This window comes from Eretmochelys imbricata, chromosome 1 (assembly GCF_965152235.1).
Source record: "Eretmochelys imbricata isolate rEreImb1 chromosome 1, rEreImb1.hap1, whole genome shotgun sequence".
In the NCBI taxonomy this organism is placed as follows: domain Eukaryota; kingdom Metazoa; phylum Chordata; order Testudines; family Cheloniidae; genus Eretmochelys; species Eretmochelys imbricata.
Genome location: NC_135572.1, coordinates 238,156,861 through 238,174,630, shown reverse-complemented (window position 1 = coordinate 238,174,630; position 17,770 = coordinate 238,156,861). Strand labels below are relative to the sequence as shown.

The window sequence follows — 17,770 nt, the reverse complement described above, 5'->3', positions numbered from 1 at the left end:
ACATCTGCACTGGTGAGGTAGCCAGAAGGGTTTGTGTGTCTTTGTACTGGAAGGTGAACTGCATAACCCTAGCAACCAGAGTAGTGGTGGGAACCAGCAGAAAGGATATTTAACAAGTAAGACCAAATATCTCCTTATATTTAACAGCCAGAGACATTCTGGAAATGTCAGCAACTGATAGTCATCCTAATTGATGACAGAAATAATTGCAGTTTGAAAGGGTCTCTTTTCCTTTAGCCTTCCTGAAGTAATATGTTGTTGTTCTTAGCCTGAACAAGGTGTTCAGCTGTGAACACTGGAATACAGTCTCTTGAACTGATTTATATTTAAGAAAGGAGTAAGGATGGTAACACCGGTTTTCTTTTGGGAAGCGTGGCAGAGCTTGTCTTAAATAGTCCCAGGGATAAAGTATTTTGAGAGAGATACGCACCTAGTGGACCAGATTAATTGCTGGTGTAGCTCCACTCATGTCAGTAAGATTGCATCAGGGATGAATTCCATGTGTGTCTCTTTGTCCATATGCAAGCGTCTGTCTCGCTCATCTTCTGTGTTATACGTATGGGCCCATCTATTCTTATGTTGTGATTTTTCCCTTTCCTCACTCACAAAGATAAGGAGAAAGGGAAAATGGTTTATTCTGTTTGGTGTGGTGTTTGTATATTAGCTATGGATGACTGTCTGAACAACCTCATTAGTTAATAAAAGATTCCCAGGAACCTTGACTGCTTCACCACTCTGTGGGATTATTCAAGCTGTTTTTTCTCAATGTTACCTGGCTGTCTGGCTTTTCCTATTTTTCATTTTTTTGGTAGGGTTTTACCTCCTTTGGAATAAAGTAAATTAAAAAGAAAGAAACTGTTCTATTCATCAACAAGTATCTGTTCCGTTTACTTGCCAGTACATCATTCTTTCATATGCGGCCTGGTTAGATGCTACCCACTCTATTGCGAAAGTCAGCAATTCATCCTTTTAGTGTATCAGTATTACTTTTGTCCTTACTCTTATTGTATTTGTACTAGAAACATCAAGCAAGCAGATGACTCATTTCATATGCACAAGGCCACTATCTTGGTACATAAAATGGTTTGGGATGCTTGTCCCAAAAATTCATGCCTTGTATTCCCCTTTCCCTCTGCTTTATGATGTCCCCACGTCTTTCCCTCTCTCTATGGTGCGTTGTCTTTTCTTACCTTGTTTTTGGTCTGCTGTAAATTCCTTGGAGTGCAGTCTTTGTCTTCCTTCCTGTCATTTGAATGCCATACATAGCAGTGGTGCTATGTAAATAATAAAAACTACTGTTTCTGGAGCAGGGGAAGAACACTTCCAGTTTTCTTGTTATCCCAGTAGTTTCACTTCCTCAAACCCAGATGAACCACTGTCTGGGGAGGGTGGCCAGTCCATTCAATTTAATTAAAGCTATCTTAGTTTTAAACTACCACTTTGTAGGGCTGAGTAGTCAGGGAAACAATATCTTGTCATATAGTCTCCATCTGTCTTTTACCTCTCAAAATTTCCTAGCCTGTGGCCTGCTCAGTTTGACAGCAGATGTTCTTTTAGAGGTGGCAAGAGGATGTTTGGGGAAGTCCTTTTGTTCTCTTTGGATTACAAAAGGCAGCGATATTTCCTCCTTTTACTTCACTGGACTTTATTTTTTAAAATTTACCCCTTCTCCTACCCCCAGGGCAATTCCCGTTGTGGTAGCGATGGTGGGAGCTCTGCTGTATGGCTGCCTGTGTTTTAACCACCATGTTGTCCAACCCCACTTAGAGTAGGGCTAGATAAACCACGAGTTAAACCACTAGTGATCACCTGGGCCCTCTCTAGACTAGCGCTCTCACTAGTGCTGCTATTAGTTGAGCTGTATTGATGGTAGCTTTGGGGGGGATCTTTAAGAACAATAGTCCAGTATAGACAAAGTCTTTGCTCAGAAGAAAAACTTAGTAAGTGGGAAATATATTTATCTGAAAATTGTGAGGTTCTTTTGCCCTGTGGAAGCAAAATGCTTCCATTTTTTATATTGTGGTGGGTAGTGCTTAGGTGCCCCAACCCCATTGTTTGCTAAGCATTGTACAAACATGTAACAGACAGTCCCTGCCCTAGAGAGCTTACATTCTAAGCATAAGATGATAAACAGGTATTTGGGCGTGGGGGGTAACAAGGTAACAGTGAGATAATGATTCTGCTCCTTACCAAAGCTATGGGCAGCATCTTGGCTTTCTTACATTGACTCTCCCTCCATGAGGTTTTTTTTTTATAGGTGGCCTGTTCCTGAGCTATGCTGAGCATGTTCTATTCCCATTAAAATAAATGGTAGTACAGGGTACTCCGCACTTTGCAGTATAGGGCCCTTAGTCCACAGCACAATAGGGAACCAGTATTTTGTCGAGAGCGGAAGAAGTTCTGAGGGTTCTCTTTAAGCTCTCTGCCTTAGAGGACTCAAGATAAATCTAAAGATGACCATGCCCATTCTCTATTCATGAAGATTCTTATACTACGTTAGGGAAGGGCAAGAAGTCCTTAATTGTCTAGGCAATCGTCAAAGGAAGAGGGAGTTTTTTTCCTCCCTTATCAAACAAGTAGGCAGCTGACCCATAGATATTTTAGGGAAGATTTGCTATAATGGCAGGCAATAAATTGTTTGATCTTTATTGCTTTTGTACCTTATGCCAAAAACCTGCAGCTATAATTCTTTGATTTGGTTAGACCTTTTTATGTTCAGCTCATCCACGTGTTACTTTTTCCCTTTCAGAAATTACTGCAGCTTCTCAAACTTCGGTAACTAGGTTAAAAAAACAACACGTATGTCATTATGTAAGTTCAGTAGCCTTTATTCCATCATTCAAAGGGTATCCTTAAGGTTCAGATCCACTTCTTGCTGATTTGCTGCAAGAAGAGCTTTGATGGAAAAGATATGATGCTCACTGGCCTTTTTCAGTGTAGCCTTTCAAAAGAGAGAGCTGGCGGTCTGCAATAAAAGTTGCCTGGCAGGTGGTTTATACCTATAGATGACTATTGTGTAGGGAAACTTTAGAATTGTTTTGCTTTTTACACCAAAAATTAGATGAACAGCTTTCCTTATTGTTTACACTGGAGCTGAGTGCTGCCAATGATGCTGAAAATATCTGACCTTTGTTAAGAAGACACAGTGGCAGGGCATGCAAAAGGTTAAAATGATTCTCCCTCTCTGATTTTTGTTTAGCCTTGTGCTATATCTATGTTTATAGTAGACGTGTTCTCTCACACAGACTATTTGTGTACCAGATGTAAGCCACAACAATCTAGAGTATCCCTGTGACTCATATCTTCATTGTGCTAGAATAGAAACTACAGTACCTCCCCGATTTCCATGGCTCTGACTCAGCAAAGTGCTAAAGCACATACAGGAACTCCTCGCTTAACGTTGTAGTTATGTTCCTGAAAAATGCGACTTCAAGCGAAACGATGTTAAGCGAATCCAATTTCCCCATAAGACTTAACGTAAATGAGGGGGTTAGGTTCCAGGGAAAATTTTTTCTGTATATATTAGTCTTTTGTCTGGTGAAAAAAATTTCAGAAAAAAATTTCCCTGGAACCTAACCCCCTCATTTACGTTAAGTCTTATGGGGAAATTGGATTCGCTTAACATCGTTTCGCTTGAAGTCGCATTTTTCAGGAACATAACTACAACGTTAAGTGAGGAGTTCCTGTATGTGCTTTAGTACTTTGCTGAGTCAGAGCCATGGAAATCGGGGAGGTACTGTAGTTTCTATTCTTTAAAGCTGGTGTGTGGGGGGTGTGTGTGTGTGTGTGTGTGTATATATACACACACACGCGCACACAGTATAAGTTTTAAACAAACAATTTAATACCGGTACACAGTGATGATTATTGTGAAGCTTGGTTGAGGTGGAGGAGTCAGAGGGTGGGATATTTCTCAGGGAAGGCCTTACTGCTAAGTGGTGAACTAGCAATTGCCTGAGCCCTCAAGGGTTAACTCTCACTCTCTACAAGGCAGCAGGAAAGGAGGGAGGGCAGACAGAGACAGACACACACACCCTGTGTGTGTTTGAGAGATAGAGATGCACATTTCCCCTTTAAGTATGAAGAGTGGGGTCAGAAGTACACTGCCTTGTTAATTAGATCAGCAAGCTGAGACCTGATGCAGCTCCCTCTGTCCATGTGTCCCCCCTGCTCTATGGAAGATGGGGGGAGGGGGACACCCTGACATTAGCCCCCCCCCCCCAGCAAGCAAGAGTATCGGGGAGCAGCTCCAAGGCAGAGGGCAGGAGCAGCACGTGGCAGTGCGGGGAGGGGCAGCTGAACTGCCGGCAACTGGTAGCCTGCTGGGCAGCTGCTGCACAGGGAACTTAGGGGAGCGGGGAGCTGATGGGGGGCTGCCGGTCCGCCCTGGTTCCAAGCCCCTAGCAGCTAGTTGCCACGGGCTGCTCTTCCTGCAAGCAGTGGACAAAGCAGGCGGCTGCCAAAGGACGTTAGAAGGGAGCATTGCACAACTTTAAACGAGCATGTTCACTAATAGATCAGCAATGAAACAATGTTAGCCAGGATGACTTTAAGTGAGGAGTTCCTGTACTTAACTTTAAGCATGTAGATACATTGCCTTTGCTGGAACTACTGATGTCTTTAAAGTTAAGCACATGCGTACATGTATTGGCCATGTGACGTATAAATTCAGTGCATGTGTGTATAAACTCCCTTTCAACACAGTGGCTTGCCACCTTGGTAAAGACCACTGCATTTTTTTAAAAGGTGAACTTAGTGCTTCTGAAGGCATCCACATTGACACCCCAAAGATTCAAGTCTTCCAGCCATAAAAGATACGTCTACGCTGGAGCCAGGAGGTGTAATTTCCAGGTTAGGTAGGTGTACACGCGCTAGCTCTGATTGAGCTGGTATGCTAAAAATAGTGTGGCTGCAGCGGCACAGGGGGACAGTCCATCTGAGGCCTTAGCTATATATTTAGGTGGCTAGCTGTGCAACTGTGGTTACTTGACAATTCGTAGCACACTTGCTCGATCAAAGCTATCATGTGTGCATCTACCCAAGCTAGAAATTATACCTCCAGCTGCAGTGTAGACACACCCAAAGAGGTAAACCAAGGCATGGGAAGCAGCAGCTCAAACTTTCTCACACCAGTGTGATACAGACTTGGCTTGGAATGGAACCAGCCCTAAGGGCAAGATGGTAGTTCAGTTTTCATGGTCATTCAACCTTTGGCCTCTCCTCTGAGACTGTCAACAAGGATAACAACCATGTTGGTGGTTTTTGTGATGTGGCTGTGTTATTTTATAAAAACTGAACTGACATCACCACCTCATTTCACATAGGACACCAGACAGCTTTGAGACCGTAATAACTTTTTGTCCCTACTGGCCTGGGCTGGAATTCAAGCCCCTTATTCCAGTGGCTCTCAACCTTTCCAGATGACTGTACCCCTTTCAGGAGTCTGATTTCTCTTGTGCACCCCCAAGTTTCACCTCACTTAAAAACTACTTGCTTACAAAATCAGACCTAAAAATACAAAAGTTTCACAGCAACTATTACTGAAAAATTGCTTACATTCTAATTTTTACCATATAATTATAAAATAAATCAATTGGAATATAAATATTGTATTTACATTTCAGTGTATAGAACAGGATAAACAAGTCAGGTCACTGTCTGTATGAAATTTCAGTTTGTACTGACTTCGCTTGTGCTTTTTATGTAGCCTGTTGTAAAACTAGGCAGATATCTAGATGAGTTGATGTACCCCAGAAGACCTCTGCATGCCCCCCAGGGGTACACAAAGATCAGTTTGAGAACCACTGCTTTATACCGTGATGGCCCCTGTTGATCCAGTCACCCAGCAACTTCACTGTTATCCATACAGAATATGCTTCAAAGTACCCATCTGCTTCTCACCAGATTTTCAACTTTGGACATTAGGTGGTTAGGAAAAGGAGGTATGAGGAAAGCGTATCCCCCTCCGTTGACTCAGTAGTCTGAAATCTTGGGATCTTATTGCATGAATTGCTCTGCTAAGAGTCCCAGACAGTAGGGTTAGCCCAAATTTTCCCTATACCATCTTCAAGTTTCTTACTGATTTTGTAGTTAAGGCAGTGGACTGGGAGTTCGATCTGGGTTTAATCTCAGCAGTACCACAGACTTCTTTTGTGACCTTGGGCGAGACACTGAAAGGACTGCCACTGACTTCAATGAATGTTGAAGCAGGCTTTTAATCTTTGTTCTTCAGTTCTCCATTTGTAAAAATGTGGATAAATACTTTTCTACCTCGGGGGTGGGTAGGTAGGTGGGTTTGAGGCTAAATCATTGTTTGTGAGCTGCTTGTATACCGTGATGAGGGCATCCATCTATGTACCTAGATAGACAAGGATACTAAGTATATGCTTTTGTTGATTTCTATGCAATTTCAGTGTAATAATAGCACAATAATTAATTGAACAGGAGTTGGTGGCCTAGTGCCCTAAACCTTAGGTATAAGACAAAGGGGCCACGTATTCTTCCCTTGGTGTAATAAGCAAATATAGGGAGCTCTGAGATAAAATCTGAACCCAAATGATTGCTATGTTGAATACAAGGATGTTTACGCAAGCGGTAAATACTATCTAGTGTGTATAAATATTAGGGTTGTCAATCGCAGTTAACTCAAGCGATTAACTCAAAACAAATTAACTCTGATTAAAAAATTGTGATTAATCAAAGTTTTAATTGTACTGTTAATAGAATACCAATTTAAATTCACTATAAATATTTTTGGATTTTTTTTACATTTTCAAATGTATTGATTTTCAGTGACAACGCAGAATAAAAAGTGTACAGCGCTCACTTTATATTATTATTTTTGGTTACAAATATTTGCTCTGTAAAAAAGAAACAAATGGTATTTTTCAGTTCACCTCATAGAAGTACTGTAATACAATCTCTTTATTGTGAAAGTGCAACTTACAAATGTCGAATTTGTTTTGTTACATAACTGCATTCAAAAACAAAACCATGTAAAACTTTAGAGCCTACAAGTCCACTCAGTCCTACATCTTGTTCAGCCAATCACTAAGACAAACAAGCTTGTTTACATTTACAGGAGATAATGCTGCCTGCTTCTTATTTACAATCCCACCTGAAACTGAGAACAGGCATTCACATGGCACTGTTGTAGCCAGCATTGCAATGTATTTACATGCCAGATATGCCAAACATTCTTATACCCCTTCATGCGTTGACTTATAGATTGCACTGTCTTTTATCTTTTTTTACAGTGCAAATATTTGTAATAAAAAATAATATAAAATGAGCACTTTGTATTCTGCATTATAATTGAAATCAATATATTTTAAAATGTAGAAAAATATCCAAAAATATTTATAGTAAATTTAAATTGGTAGTTTTATTATTAACAGTACAATTAAAACTTTGATTAATCGCGATTAATTTTTTAATAATTTGACAGCCCTAATAGATATATAAAATCTCCCTTCACAACTGCAGGATGTTTTTCGCCTTGTGTAAGGTTTTTTTGTTACTTTCTAATAAGATATGTCAACTTGTCTCTGAGCTGCATTACACTTAAAATGAGGGAAGGTAAGCTGGTTCATTAGGCAAAGTTCATTGGCTATAAATACTTATGGTGAGGGGTTAATTCTTCCCTTCACTTAGTTTAAAATAAGAGCCATAGAGATTTGAACTCTGGCACACCAGATACTCCTAAGATGGCTTCCACTTGTGCATTTAACTTTGCCCCCTTTTGATTCCTGCTGCAGGGTTTCACCAGTTGCCTCGGCTAGGCACAGTGGGGAGAGGCTGTGGCTGATCTTCTGGTCTGGGCCAGTTCTGATGCAGTCAGTTGAAATTGGTGCAAAGGAAGTGGGTTGCCATCTTTAAGAGCCTCTTGTGTTGATTTTTTGAAAGTTGAGTGTTCTCATGAGCTAAAGGATAACAGGAAACAAGGATGAGTGGTTGCAGCTGGGAAAGTGGGAGTGATTCAACTAAGAAATTAAGTTTGAGGACCAAAACTTAAAAATACTGCTTTCTTCTTTAAATCACCCATTTAAATTCCCAAACTCCCAGCTTATCATCTTGGGAAGTATGTCCAGCATACTTAGCCTTCCAAGCAGTACTTGAAGAGTAGAGTAGTGTGTCCTTCCAAGAAAAGTCTAGTTTTTAAATCCCTCTTTATTCCTCAAATTCTAAGCATTCTAGGATTAGATTAATTGTGGTGTAACTCCATTGTCTTCTCTGGAGTTCTTCCAGGGGACAATTTGGTTCACACACTGCTGACTCTTGTTAAAAAAAAAAAAAAAAAAACTAGAAGCACTCTCCTTATGTACAAGAAACTATTTTTGCATTTTTATTTGATAATTTATTTTATTTGATATTTATGAAGAACATTGGCATTTCTTTTATTTTGCCCCCATTTGTCATCATGTTTCTACAGACAGAGTCACAATAATGCAAGTGACATATATTTAGAACCTTTAGAGAAGTCCTAAAACTACACATGGGCTGTTTTTTCCCCTCAGTCTCTATTGACGTAATGCATGGAACACTAGACCCCTGACTTACCTGAACTTCCTGAAACCTGGATTATCTGCAATTGGGTTCTTTCCCCCCAGATGCACCATTGATATAGAACAGTGTGCCCTGTTAACCAAAAGAGTTATTTCCTTTCTCATCCACTGTGGGACTGTCTTTGATTTGTGAGGGACTACAGAAGAGAAGAGGGGTTGTGGGCCATGGGGAGCTGTAAAGCAGAGACTCAAGCTCACTGCTATCATTAAAGCTTCACCTGCAATTTACTTCCCTTTTGGCAAATTTCAGTTGGCTATTAGAGCTTACTGTTTCTTCTGTGTGAGCTGTCTGAAGCATCACATGACACTGCTGGTGGGAATTAGAGGGCCACCAATGTTCTATAATACAGGCAGTTGGTGCCTATGAACGTGACTGTGAACAGACCTGCCAAAGATAGAGACCTGCCCACCAAGCAAAGACTTGATTTCCTAGCAGCTCAGTCAGGGCTTAGGTGAGATATGTCTGCTGATATTGCCAGTGGTCAGGAAGGAAACCTGCTGCTTTGTAAGCTTCCTAAATTTAGAGGACACTGAGTGATGCTGTGGTAATTGGGCTTACAAATGTACCCTAATTTTAAGCTTAATTGTGAAAAAGTACATGAAAGTTCAAGAGATGTTGCAATAACCTATAAAACAAATGTTCATGGAAAGTAGTTGTATGTTATAAAAAGGTATGAAAGTGAGACCAAAAAAACTGAATTAGTCTAAGCAAAGAGGCCTATTAATGTAACTCAAAGACTGTTCAGTTCAGTAAAAACAAGAAATGTGGAACCAAAAACTAATGAACCAAAACTGATGTGTCAGATACTAGGCCTAATTGGTGGACAAAATAATGAGGGGATGAGCTACTCAACCTATGACTCCCTTTTTGGGTCCTTAAAGACTTTTTTGGGGGAAGGAATAAGAACAGAGTGAGGCTACTGGACCAACTTCGTCCTCACGACTGGTCCCCAGTGTCGTCTGGGACCCTAGCCTTCCTCATCCTGATCCCGAGAGATGTCCTGACCAGCCTGGGCCAGAGAGAGGGATCCAGATGGCAGCGCTAGCCCTACCCGCTCCATCTGAATCCCAAAGACCACTTGAAATAAAATGACAGGTTTCAGAGTAGCAGCCGTGTTAGTCTGTATTCGCAAAAAGAAAAGGAGGACTTGACACCTTAGAGACTAACACATTTGTCTGAGCATAAGCTTTGGTGAGCTACAGCTCACTTCATCGGGTGCATACAATGGAAAATACAGTGGGGAGATTTTATATACACAGAGAACATGAAACAATGGATGTTACCATACATGCTGTAACAAGAGTGATCAGGAAAGGTGAGCTATTACCAGCAGGAGAGTGGGGGGATAACCTTTTATAGTGTTAATCAAGGAGGGCCATTTCCAGCCGTTGACAAGAACGTGTGAGGAACAGTAGAGGGGGAAATAAACAAGGGGAAATAGTTTTACCTTGTGTAATGACACATCCACTCCCAGTCTTTATTCAAGCCTAAGTTAATTGTATGTGTTTCTGAAGTTTTTTTGTTGAAGAATTGCACTTTTAGGTCTGTAATCGAGTGACCAAAGAGATTGAAGTGTTCTCCGACTGGTTTTTGAATGTTATAATTCTTGACGTCTGATTTGTGCTTCAAAAACAGACTCCAATGAGAGACTGCTGAATTGGAATTCATTTGCAAACTGGATACAATTAACTTAGGCTTGTATAAAGACTGGGAGTGGATGTGTCATTACACAAAGTAAAACCATTTCCCCTTGTTTATTCCCCCTCCCCCCTGCTGTTCCTCAGACTTTCTTGTCAACTGCTGGAAATGGCCCACCTTGATTATCACTATAAAAGGTTCCGCCACCTCCCCCCCCCTCCTCCCCCCGCTCTCCTGCTGGTAACAAACAGCTCACCTTACCTGATCACTCTTGTTACAGTGTGTATGGTAACACCCATTGTTTCATGTTCTCTGTGTGTATAAATCTCCCCACTGTATTTTCCACTGAATGCATCCGATGAAGTGAGCTGTAGCTCACGAAAGCTTATGCTCAAATAAATGTTAGTCTCTAAGGTGCCACAAGTCCTCCTTTTCTTTTTTTGAAATAAAATGGGATGAGACTATAACAGCAACAATAACAGTTCCAGCCCATTTCAACTCACTTCCCTCTTCCCCAAAAGGGCAGTTATTACCATCTAAGAGACCGTCAAACAAGACGGGAAGGTTTCCTTCTAAAAACTCTCTCCAGCTAAAGGAAAGGGAACAAGGGAGGTTGTTAAAATGAAATTTGAACTTAATATTTTTCATTGCAGATACTTTAACTGTTTTTTCCTTCTCTGTATCTTTAACAACAGGGTACAAGGATTTTTAATGGTGCGTTTGCCATAGTATTAAACAAGCTGAGGTCTCTGTATACCAAACCCCAGACCTTGTTTAGTACTATTTAATGTTGGATTATCTTAACACTTTTGGCCGATGTATTCCACCCTAATTAATACAGCGGCGAAATGAATAGCCACTTGCAGACTGACTTGCATGGTTGAGCCTTTTGAAGATTTGGTGTCCATGTAACGGAATTATCATTTCATTTCTTGTTAGGCTTTAGAAGCGAGTACCCTTGAGAAGCAGGAAGATGATGAGTGACGCAAGTGATATGCTGGCTGCAGCTTTGGAACAGATGGATGGCATTATAGCAGGTAAAAACATTATGCTGTTTGTTTAACCAGTTCAATTCTCCTTTCATATGTGGAGGGCTGAGTTCCAGTCGAAGGAGGATGCAAATAGAACTGTGTTTGACTTCCTACTAACTAGTTTGTGAAACTCAAAGGATGCAAACAGATTTGAAAGAGGATGGCACAAATGCCTGCAAACACATAGTGCCAATGCAATTGCACCCTTTCTCTGATCTCCCCGTCACTATACTTCACAAAACCAGTGGGCAATGTGGTTCAACTTGAAGGACTGGAATAGCCAAGGATGTTTCGAATCAGGATTAGTGTGTGTTTGAAGAGTAGTGGGGTGTCAGGAAGGGAAAGCTTATCTAGTGCTGTACCTCATTCAAGTCTTGGGAGAAATTAATTAAATGGGCCTGGATGGGACAATTCAGATTAACAACTGAATTTTGATCCCTTTGAAGTAGAGGGTTTTTGAATCAGGCTTTGGTTTGGGCCTATCTCTAACTTTAATGTTTTCATAAGCATGAGCAATTCGCTCATACGTTTTTACTGGGCTGGGGAGAGAGATCAAAAAGTATATTACTTCCTGAACTCTTAAAGCTGTGTCCAGTGAGCTGTGAAAAAAATACAATCATATAAAACAGAAACAAAGCAGACAGAAGTTTTTGGTTTGATTCCATTCCAGCAGAGCTATCCAAACAGCTGTTCAAAGGGAAGAAGTATTCTGCGTAGGCAGCATCAGAGATATGAAGGCTTCAACAATCCCACATACAATAATTTCCTTTAAAAAGTTTCAAAAAGTGCCTGCTTTGCTGGAACTGACTTTTCTCCACGATGCTATCTCCTTAAAGACCTCTGGCACATATGTGCAGTGAATACAATGGGTCATAATGATGTCCTAGGATTGATATAGTCTATCTCTTAAAAAAAAATAAAAAAAATCTTTAAGTAGGTATTAGCATGCAGATCTGGTCAAGCATCTGTATTATAAAGGGCCCAAGTAGGCTTGGACAGCATGGGGTTTAATGTAAAAATAAAGGGTGGTTATCAGGATGTTTAAGGCACCAAAGACTTAATTACGTATGTCTTTACAAACCTTTAAATAATATTGAAAACGAGTTGTTAATTCTGTCCTAACATCTCCTATACTTCTGCAAGGGATTTTTCTCTTTTTAATTTTCTCAAGGGGAATTAATAGTTGGAATGCTTGCATTTTTCAGACTGCCAGACAAATGAAGGCTTAGAAGGAAGTGTACATTCTGCATATATCTGCAATATCGAAACAGTTAACAACACAAAAGCTGATACTTTGTCGTTAATATGTCTCATTGTGTCTAGGCATTACAGTATTAAGTCGTTACAGATGTGGCAGTCTCACATCAGTGTGTTGCAGTGTCGAGACAGAATTATCTAAGCTAATTTAAATCGGCTTTAACTGTGAATTTCTTCCCTTTTTTATTGAACCTTTAACTTTAAAGTGAACATCCTTTGTGTTAGTAAAATGAACCAGGGGTACTTGTGGCATGTTAGAGACTAACCAATATATTTGGGTATAAGCTTTCGTGGGCTAAACCCACTTCAGCAGATGCATCTTCACCTTATTGCAGATACAGACTAACACAGGTACCACTTGAAACCTTTGTGTTAGTGAATGATAACTTTTGCTTACTAATACTAATGTGTGAACTCCACGATATCCAACTTGTTTGGGCTTAGGGTTTTAATTTTAGGGGAAGTCATTCAATATTTCCTTTCTCTCCCTCTTTATTCTCTTTATTTTTTTAAAGGCTTCCAAGCCCTTACATCAGAGTAACCTATCTTTTTGAGTGAAAAATGTTGACTGCAATTCCCTGTGGAACCCATCAGCTCTCTTGGGTCATGTAGTCACCACAGAGTGAGACAAAACACTGCTAGGGCTGAGCATGTTTCTTCCATAGTATTCCCAACCTCTGGTAGCCTGGGGAGCTAGGGGACCAAGCTGTGCCTTGAACTCCAGTGTACTTTGTATTGGCATGTTACTCTGGTGCAATACAGTCCGTGATATATCATGTTAGGTTTCCTGTACATTAAAATTGTAGAAAAAATACAAATTACAGGTAGCAGCAGGACACCAGATGAGTATCAGTGAATAATTACCTATGTTTGTGCTGTAGATGAGCCTACATCCAAACACCCTTAAAAACTGGGAGGTTCAAAATCCAGATCCAGGTCTGAATTTTGTTGGTAATAATATTTGTCACTAGGAATCCCTGTAGGTGCCTAACCTCCTAGATCAGTGCTTCTCAAACTTTTTTTTCCACGGACCACTTGAAAATTGCTGAGGGTCTCGGTGGACCACTTAATGTTGAATGGTCTTTCCAAATGTTGTTCATACCATCAGCTAACTATTGTAAAGAGCTTTGGATAAAAGCACTATATTAAAAAAAACTTAATACTTAATTTTTTTTGCTCTACAAATAAAAGCACACTACTCATATTTTAATATTAGTAGTCTTACCTTTCTAACGTGGTGGATGTGCCCTCTCTCTCTGCCATGGCAGCCGCCGAGCTGGGGCTGAGAAGGATGGGAGGGCGATCTCTCCCTCTCCCCCACCACGGCAGCCTCCGACCTGGGGCTGGGAAGGAGGAGGTTCTCTCCCTTTCTCCCCCACCACGGCAGCCCTTGAGCCGGGGCTGGGAAGGAGGGGCAGCCGCAGCCCTGGAGCTGGGGAAGTTACCACTTTCTCTGGCCGCCGCAGCCCTGCACGTCCCAAATTCCCCCTCACCCCATCTTCTCACTCCACTGTCCCCTCCCACCTACTCCCTATTCCCCCCAAGGCCACCACCTCACCTTACATGTGCATCTTCTCCAGGGTCCAGGCACCTAATTAGTGGAGCCCATGCCTGCGCAGCTCCACTAATAAGGTGGGTGGCCCTTCATTCTTCTGTATGCAGTCACCTAGGGGTGCACCTTAGAGGGAACTATCTGTGGACCACCTGAATGGAGCTCACGGACCACTGTTTGAGAACCTCTGTCCGTCCTAGATGTATTATAGCAAGTCACATAATTGTATTTATATATTTATTTACTCTTGTGGCTTATCTAATGTAATCCTTGCTTGCTTTTGTCTAGGTTCCAAGGCTTTGGAGTATTCCAATGGTATATTTGATTGTCAGTCCCCTACCTCTCCATTCATGGGGAGCCTGCGAGCACTGCACCTTGTGGAGGATTTGCGTGGTTTATTAGAGATGATGGAAGCAGATGAAAAAGAAGGACTGCGATGTCAGGTCCCAGATTCCACAGCAGAAGCTTTGATTGAATGGCTCCAAAGCCAAATGGTACAATATCCCCTTGACTTTCTTATAAAATATTGGTGTCCTGTCTTACATGCTACAGCTGGTCAGAAAATGGGTTTTTATTTTCTGCAGAAAAATTCTGAATTTTCAGTCAAAAATTGAAAACCAAAATATTTGGGACAAAATGGGAAATAATTTGCTTCAGAAAAGCTGCTGTAGAGCCTCATGATCTCATTGTCCCTTATAGCCCGGGGTCCCTGGTTGGACATTTTCCATGATGCACCACAGTGTCTCCTCTTGGTGGGAAATTTTTCCAGTGATTGGGCATTTGATATTTTTATGGAAAAAATCAAAATTGTCTGTGGAAAGCAGACACTGTTAGAGAAAATTTTAGTTAGTTGAATTTTTGATGGAAATTTTTTGATCAGACCAACTGTTTACGCTTTTTGGTATTAATAATGTATCAGGAAAACTTTTAGAATGATAGCATCTTTAACTGACTGTTATGTTAGTTTAAGAAATAAATTAGTGGTATATCGTATTATTCAGCATAAATTGCATATTAGAGACCAAATCTGTTCCAGTTACCTTCTGTGCCTGTGAATTCCAGTTTTGTCATCCTTACCTTGAAGAAACCCCAGTGTGTACTTGGCAGGTTAATTTTTCCCTTGCCCGTGGCTTGTTACTACTGCATTTGAGAGCAGTATGTTACTCTGTAGTAGAGTGTGACTTAGGAAAGCACAGAGGAAGTAATTATGCACAATATATGAGAGACATAATTTAGGGCAACCTTTTCAAAGAGGCCTCAGCCTGACCACTAATTTTGCATCCCTAATCCCCTTCTGGTTGCAGTATTCCTGGTGTACTTGCTTGTGGGGGCAAGTGAAAATCTTCCTTGTTTGTGAGTACCTTTGGTGCTGGTTTGGTGGCTTAGGGGAGAATACATATCTCAGGGGAGCTCTGGTGGTGGAAGTGAAAATGATATATTAGACCTCATACTTCAGCGTTTGTCAATCTCTAAGGCTATGTACACATTACCACATGCGTCAGTATAACTTATGTCAGTCAGGGGTGTGAATAAGCCATCCCCGAGCGATTGTAAATTACATTGACCTAAGCGCTGGTGTGGAAGTTCTCCCGCCGGCATAGTTACCACCGCTCTTGGGGGCTGGAGTAAGTAAGGTGACAGGAGAGCTCTCTCCCATTGGTTTACAGTGCGTGTGCTGGCAACGCTACAGCTTTGTAGTGTAGCTATGGCCTAAGTGTTAGCAATCAGAATAACACCTAATGCAAGGAGGAGCAGGGAACAGATTATTCCACATCTACCTACTGCAAGTTTTGCATCTTCCTCAGAAGGAGCTAGTGCTGTCCGCCATTGGAGACCAGATACCAGACTAGATGGACCTTGGGCGCGTGGGAGGGGGAAGCGGGCAGTTCTTGTGTTCCTAAGACTGCATTCTGTTAGTAACATTCACAACACTGCATGCAAACTCAGTTATGTGTGCGAAATTAGAGGCCATTTTTGAATATTGGCCCCTGTAAGAATGTAATGCTTTTCATTGATAGAATTTGCTTCCGTTTGACTTCAGGTGCCATCTAGTGGCACATGTAGTTCTGTGAAATCTCAGTTGAGAGGTACTGGTCCTGGGAATAATACAGCTGCTGAACTTTTCTCTCATTGAAGGTTCTAGGAGGAGAGCTGTGTTTTTGAAGTAGCTTTTGCTTTATACTCGTCAAATGACCCAGGGCCTGATCTAAAGCCTGCTGAAGTCAGTGGAAATCTTTTCATTGACTTCAGCAGGCTTTGGATCAGAGCCCTCAGTGTTGAAATCTGTGATCAAGACCCAAAGTGGTGGTTAACACACTGATGTCAGAAGGAAGAGATTGAATTATATGGGATTCAATTCTTCAAAATATATAAAGTTATCTATAATTTTAGCACCTTGAAGGTCTGTAATTTACAGTAATAACATCAACTCTAGCTAATATCATGTCTGTGTGGAATGGGGGTAAACATGGGACTTAATCATGTGCTGTCCAAGAAGTTGATTTATAATATTTGAATGCTTGTGAAAGGTGCTAAGTAAATTATATCGGTGATGAATGAAAAATCTCTGCAGGTAAAGCATGGGCAGTACAAGTTTGGCTGTGCTGGCCTGCCAGTAGTATGCCTTATTTGTGAGCGGGAGGCGCCGTCTGTATCAGCAAGAAGATAGTTCCATCTCCGTGACCAGTTTCTCTGCTAACACTATCAATAAGGATGCCAAATAGTGCCAGTTTTGGTCATGGTTTTGAGATGCAGATGTGCCTGCCTATTAGGAACTGAAAAGAAATCGCCAAACTCATTTCGCATAGACCACTGAACAGCTGTCAGATGGTAACAGCTTTCAGCTATCACAGGTGGAATTTGACGTAGTGATCTAGCTGGGAAAGGGTCTGGATTAGCATTCCTCATATCCGGGGTCAGCAACTTTCAGAAGTGGTGTGCCGAGTTTTCATTTATTCACTCTAATTTAAAGTTTCTTGTGCCAATAATAAGAATCCATGTGATTCATGCTGAGCTGCGCCCCTTCTTGGCCCTGTCTGCACCCCTCAGTGCCCCAGGCTGGGGCCAGAGGGCCACAGCTGGGGTTGGCTGCAGAGCCCCAGGTTGAGGCCAGGAGCAGAGCCCTGGGCCAGCGGATGGGACCCCAGGCTAGCAGCAGAGCCCCCCGGACCGGTGGCCGGGACCCAGGGCCAGCAGTGGAACCCCAGCTGGCAGGGGCCCAGCGGCCAGTACCCCAGGCTAGCAACAGATCCCCCCCCCCAGACCGGTGGCTGTGACCCGGGGCTGGCAGCAGGCTGAGCGGGGCTGGCAGACGGAACCGCAGTCCAGCAGCGGAGCCCACCGGACCGGCAGCTGGGACCTGGGCCCAGCAGCGGTCTGAGGGGGCCGGCGGACAGAACTCCGGCTGGCAGTGGGCTGGCGGCTGGTACCCCAGGCCAGCAGCAGAGCCCCTGGGACCATGGCCATGACCTGGGGCTGGCAGCAGGCTGAGTGGGGCTGGCGGCCGGAACCCCGGCTGGCAGCAGAGCCCCCAGGACTGGTGGCCAGGACCCGGGCAGTGTGAGTGCCACTGAAAATCAGCTCTCATGCCATAGGTTGCCTACCCCTGCCTCATATAGTTCTGTATAATGTGGTACAGTTAGCTGAGATTTCTTTCACTCCCACAATATTGAAATTGGCTGTCTCAAGTTATCCTCATGGCTCTCCCTAACCCCACACCAAATTGTTC

At 42.2% G+C, this 17,770-nt stretch overlaps 1 protein-coding gene across 1 annotated transcript in view; it reads left to right on the top strand.

Moving 5' to 3' along the window:
* The window catches only part of PPFIBP1 (PPFIB scaffold protein 1), a 172,360-nt gene that overhangs the window by 87,646 nt on the left and 66,944 nt on the right, over positions 1 to 17,770 (top strand). The window contains exons 2-3 of the mRNA XM_077826099.1: positions 11,143 to 11,240; positions 14,332 to 14,537. Coding sequence (XP_077682225.1) covers positions 11,177 to 11,240; positions 14,332 to 14,537 — 270 coding nt within the window. The 5' untranslated portion in view covers positions 11,143 to 11,176. The remainder of the gene's footprint in view (positions 1 to 11,142; positions 11,241 to 14,331; positions 14,538 to 17,770) is intronic.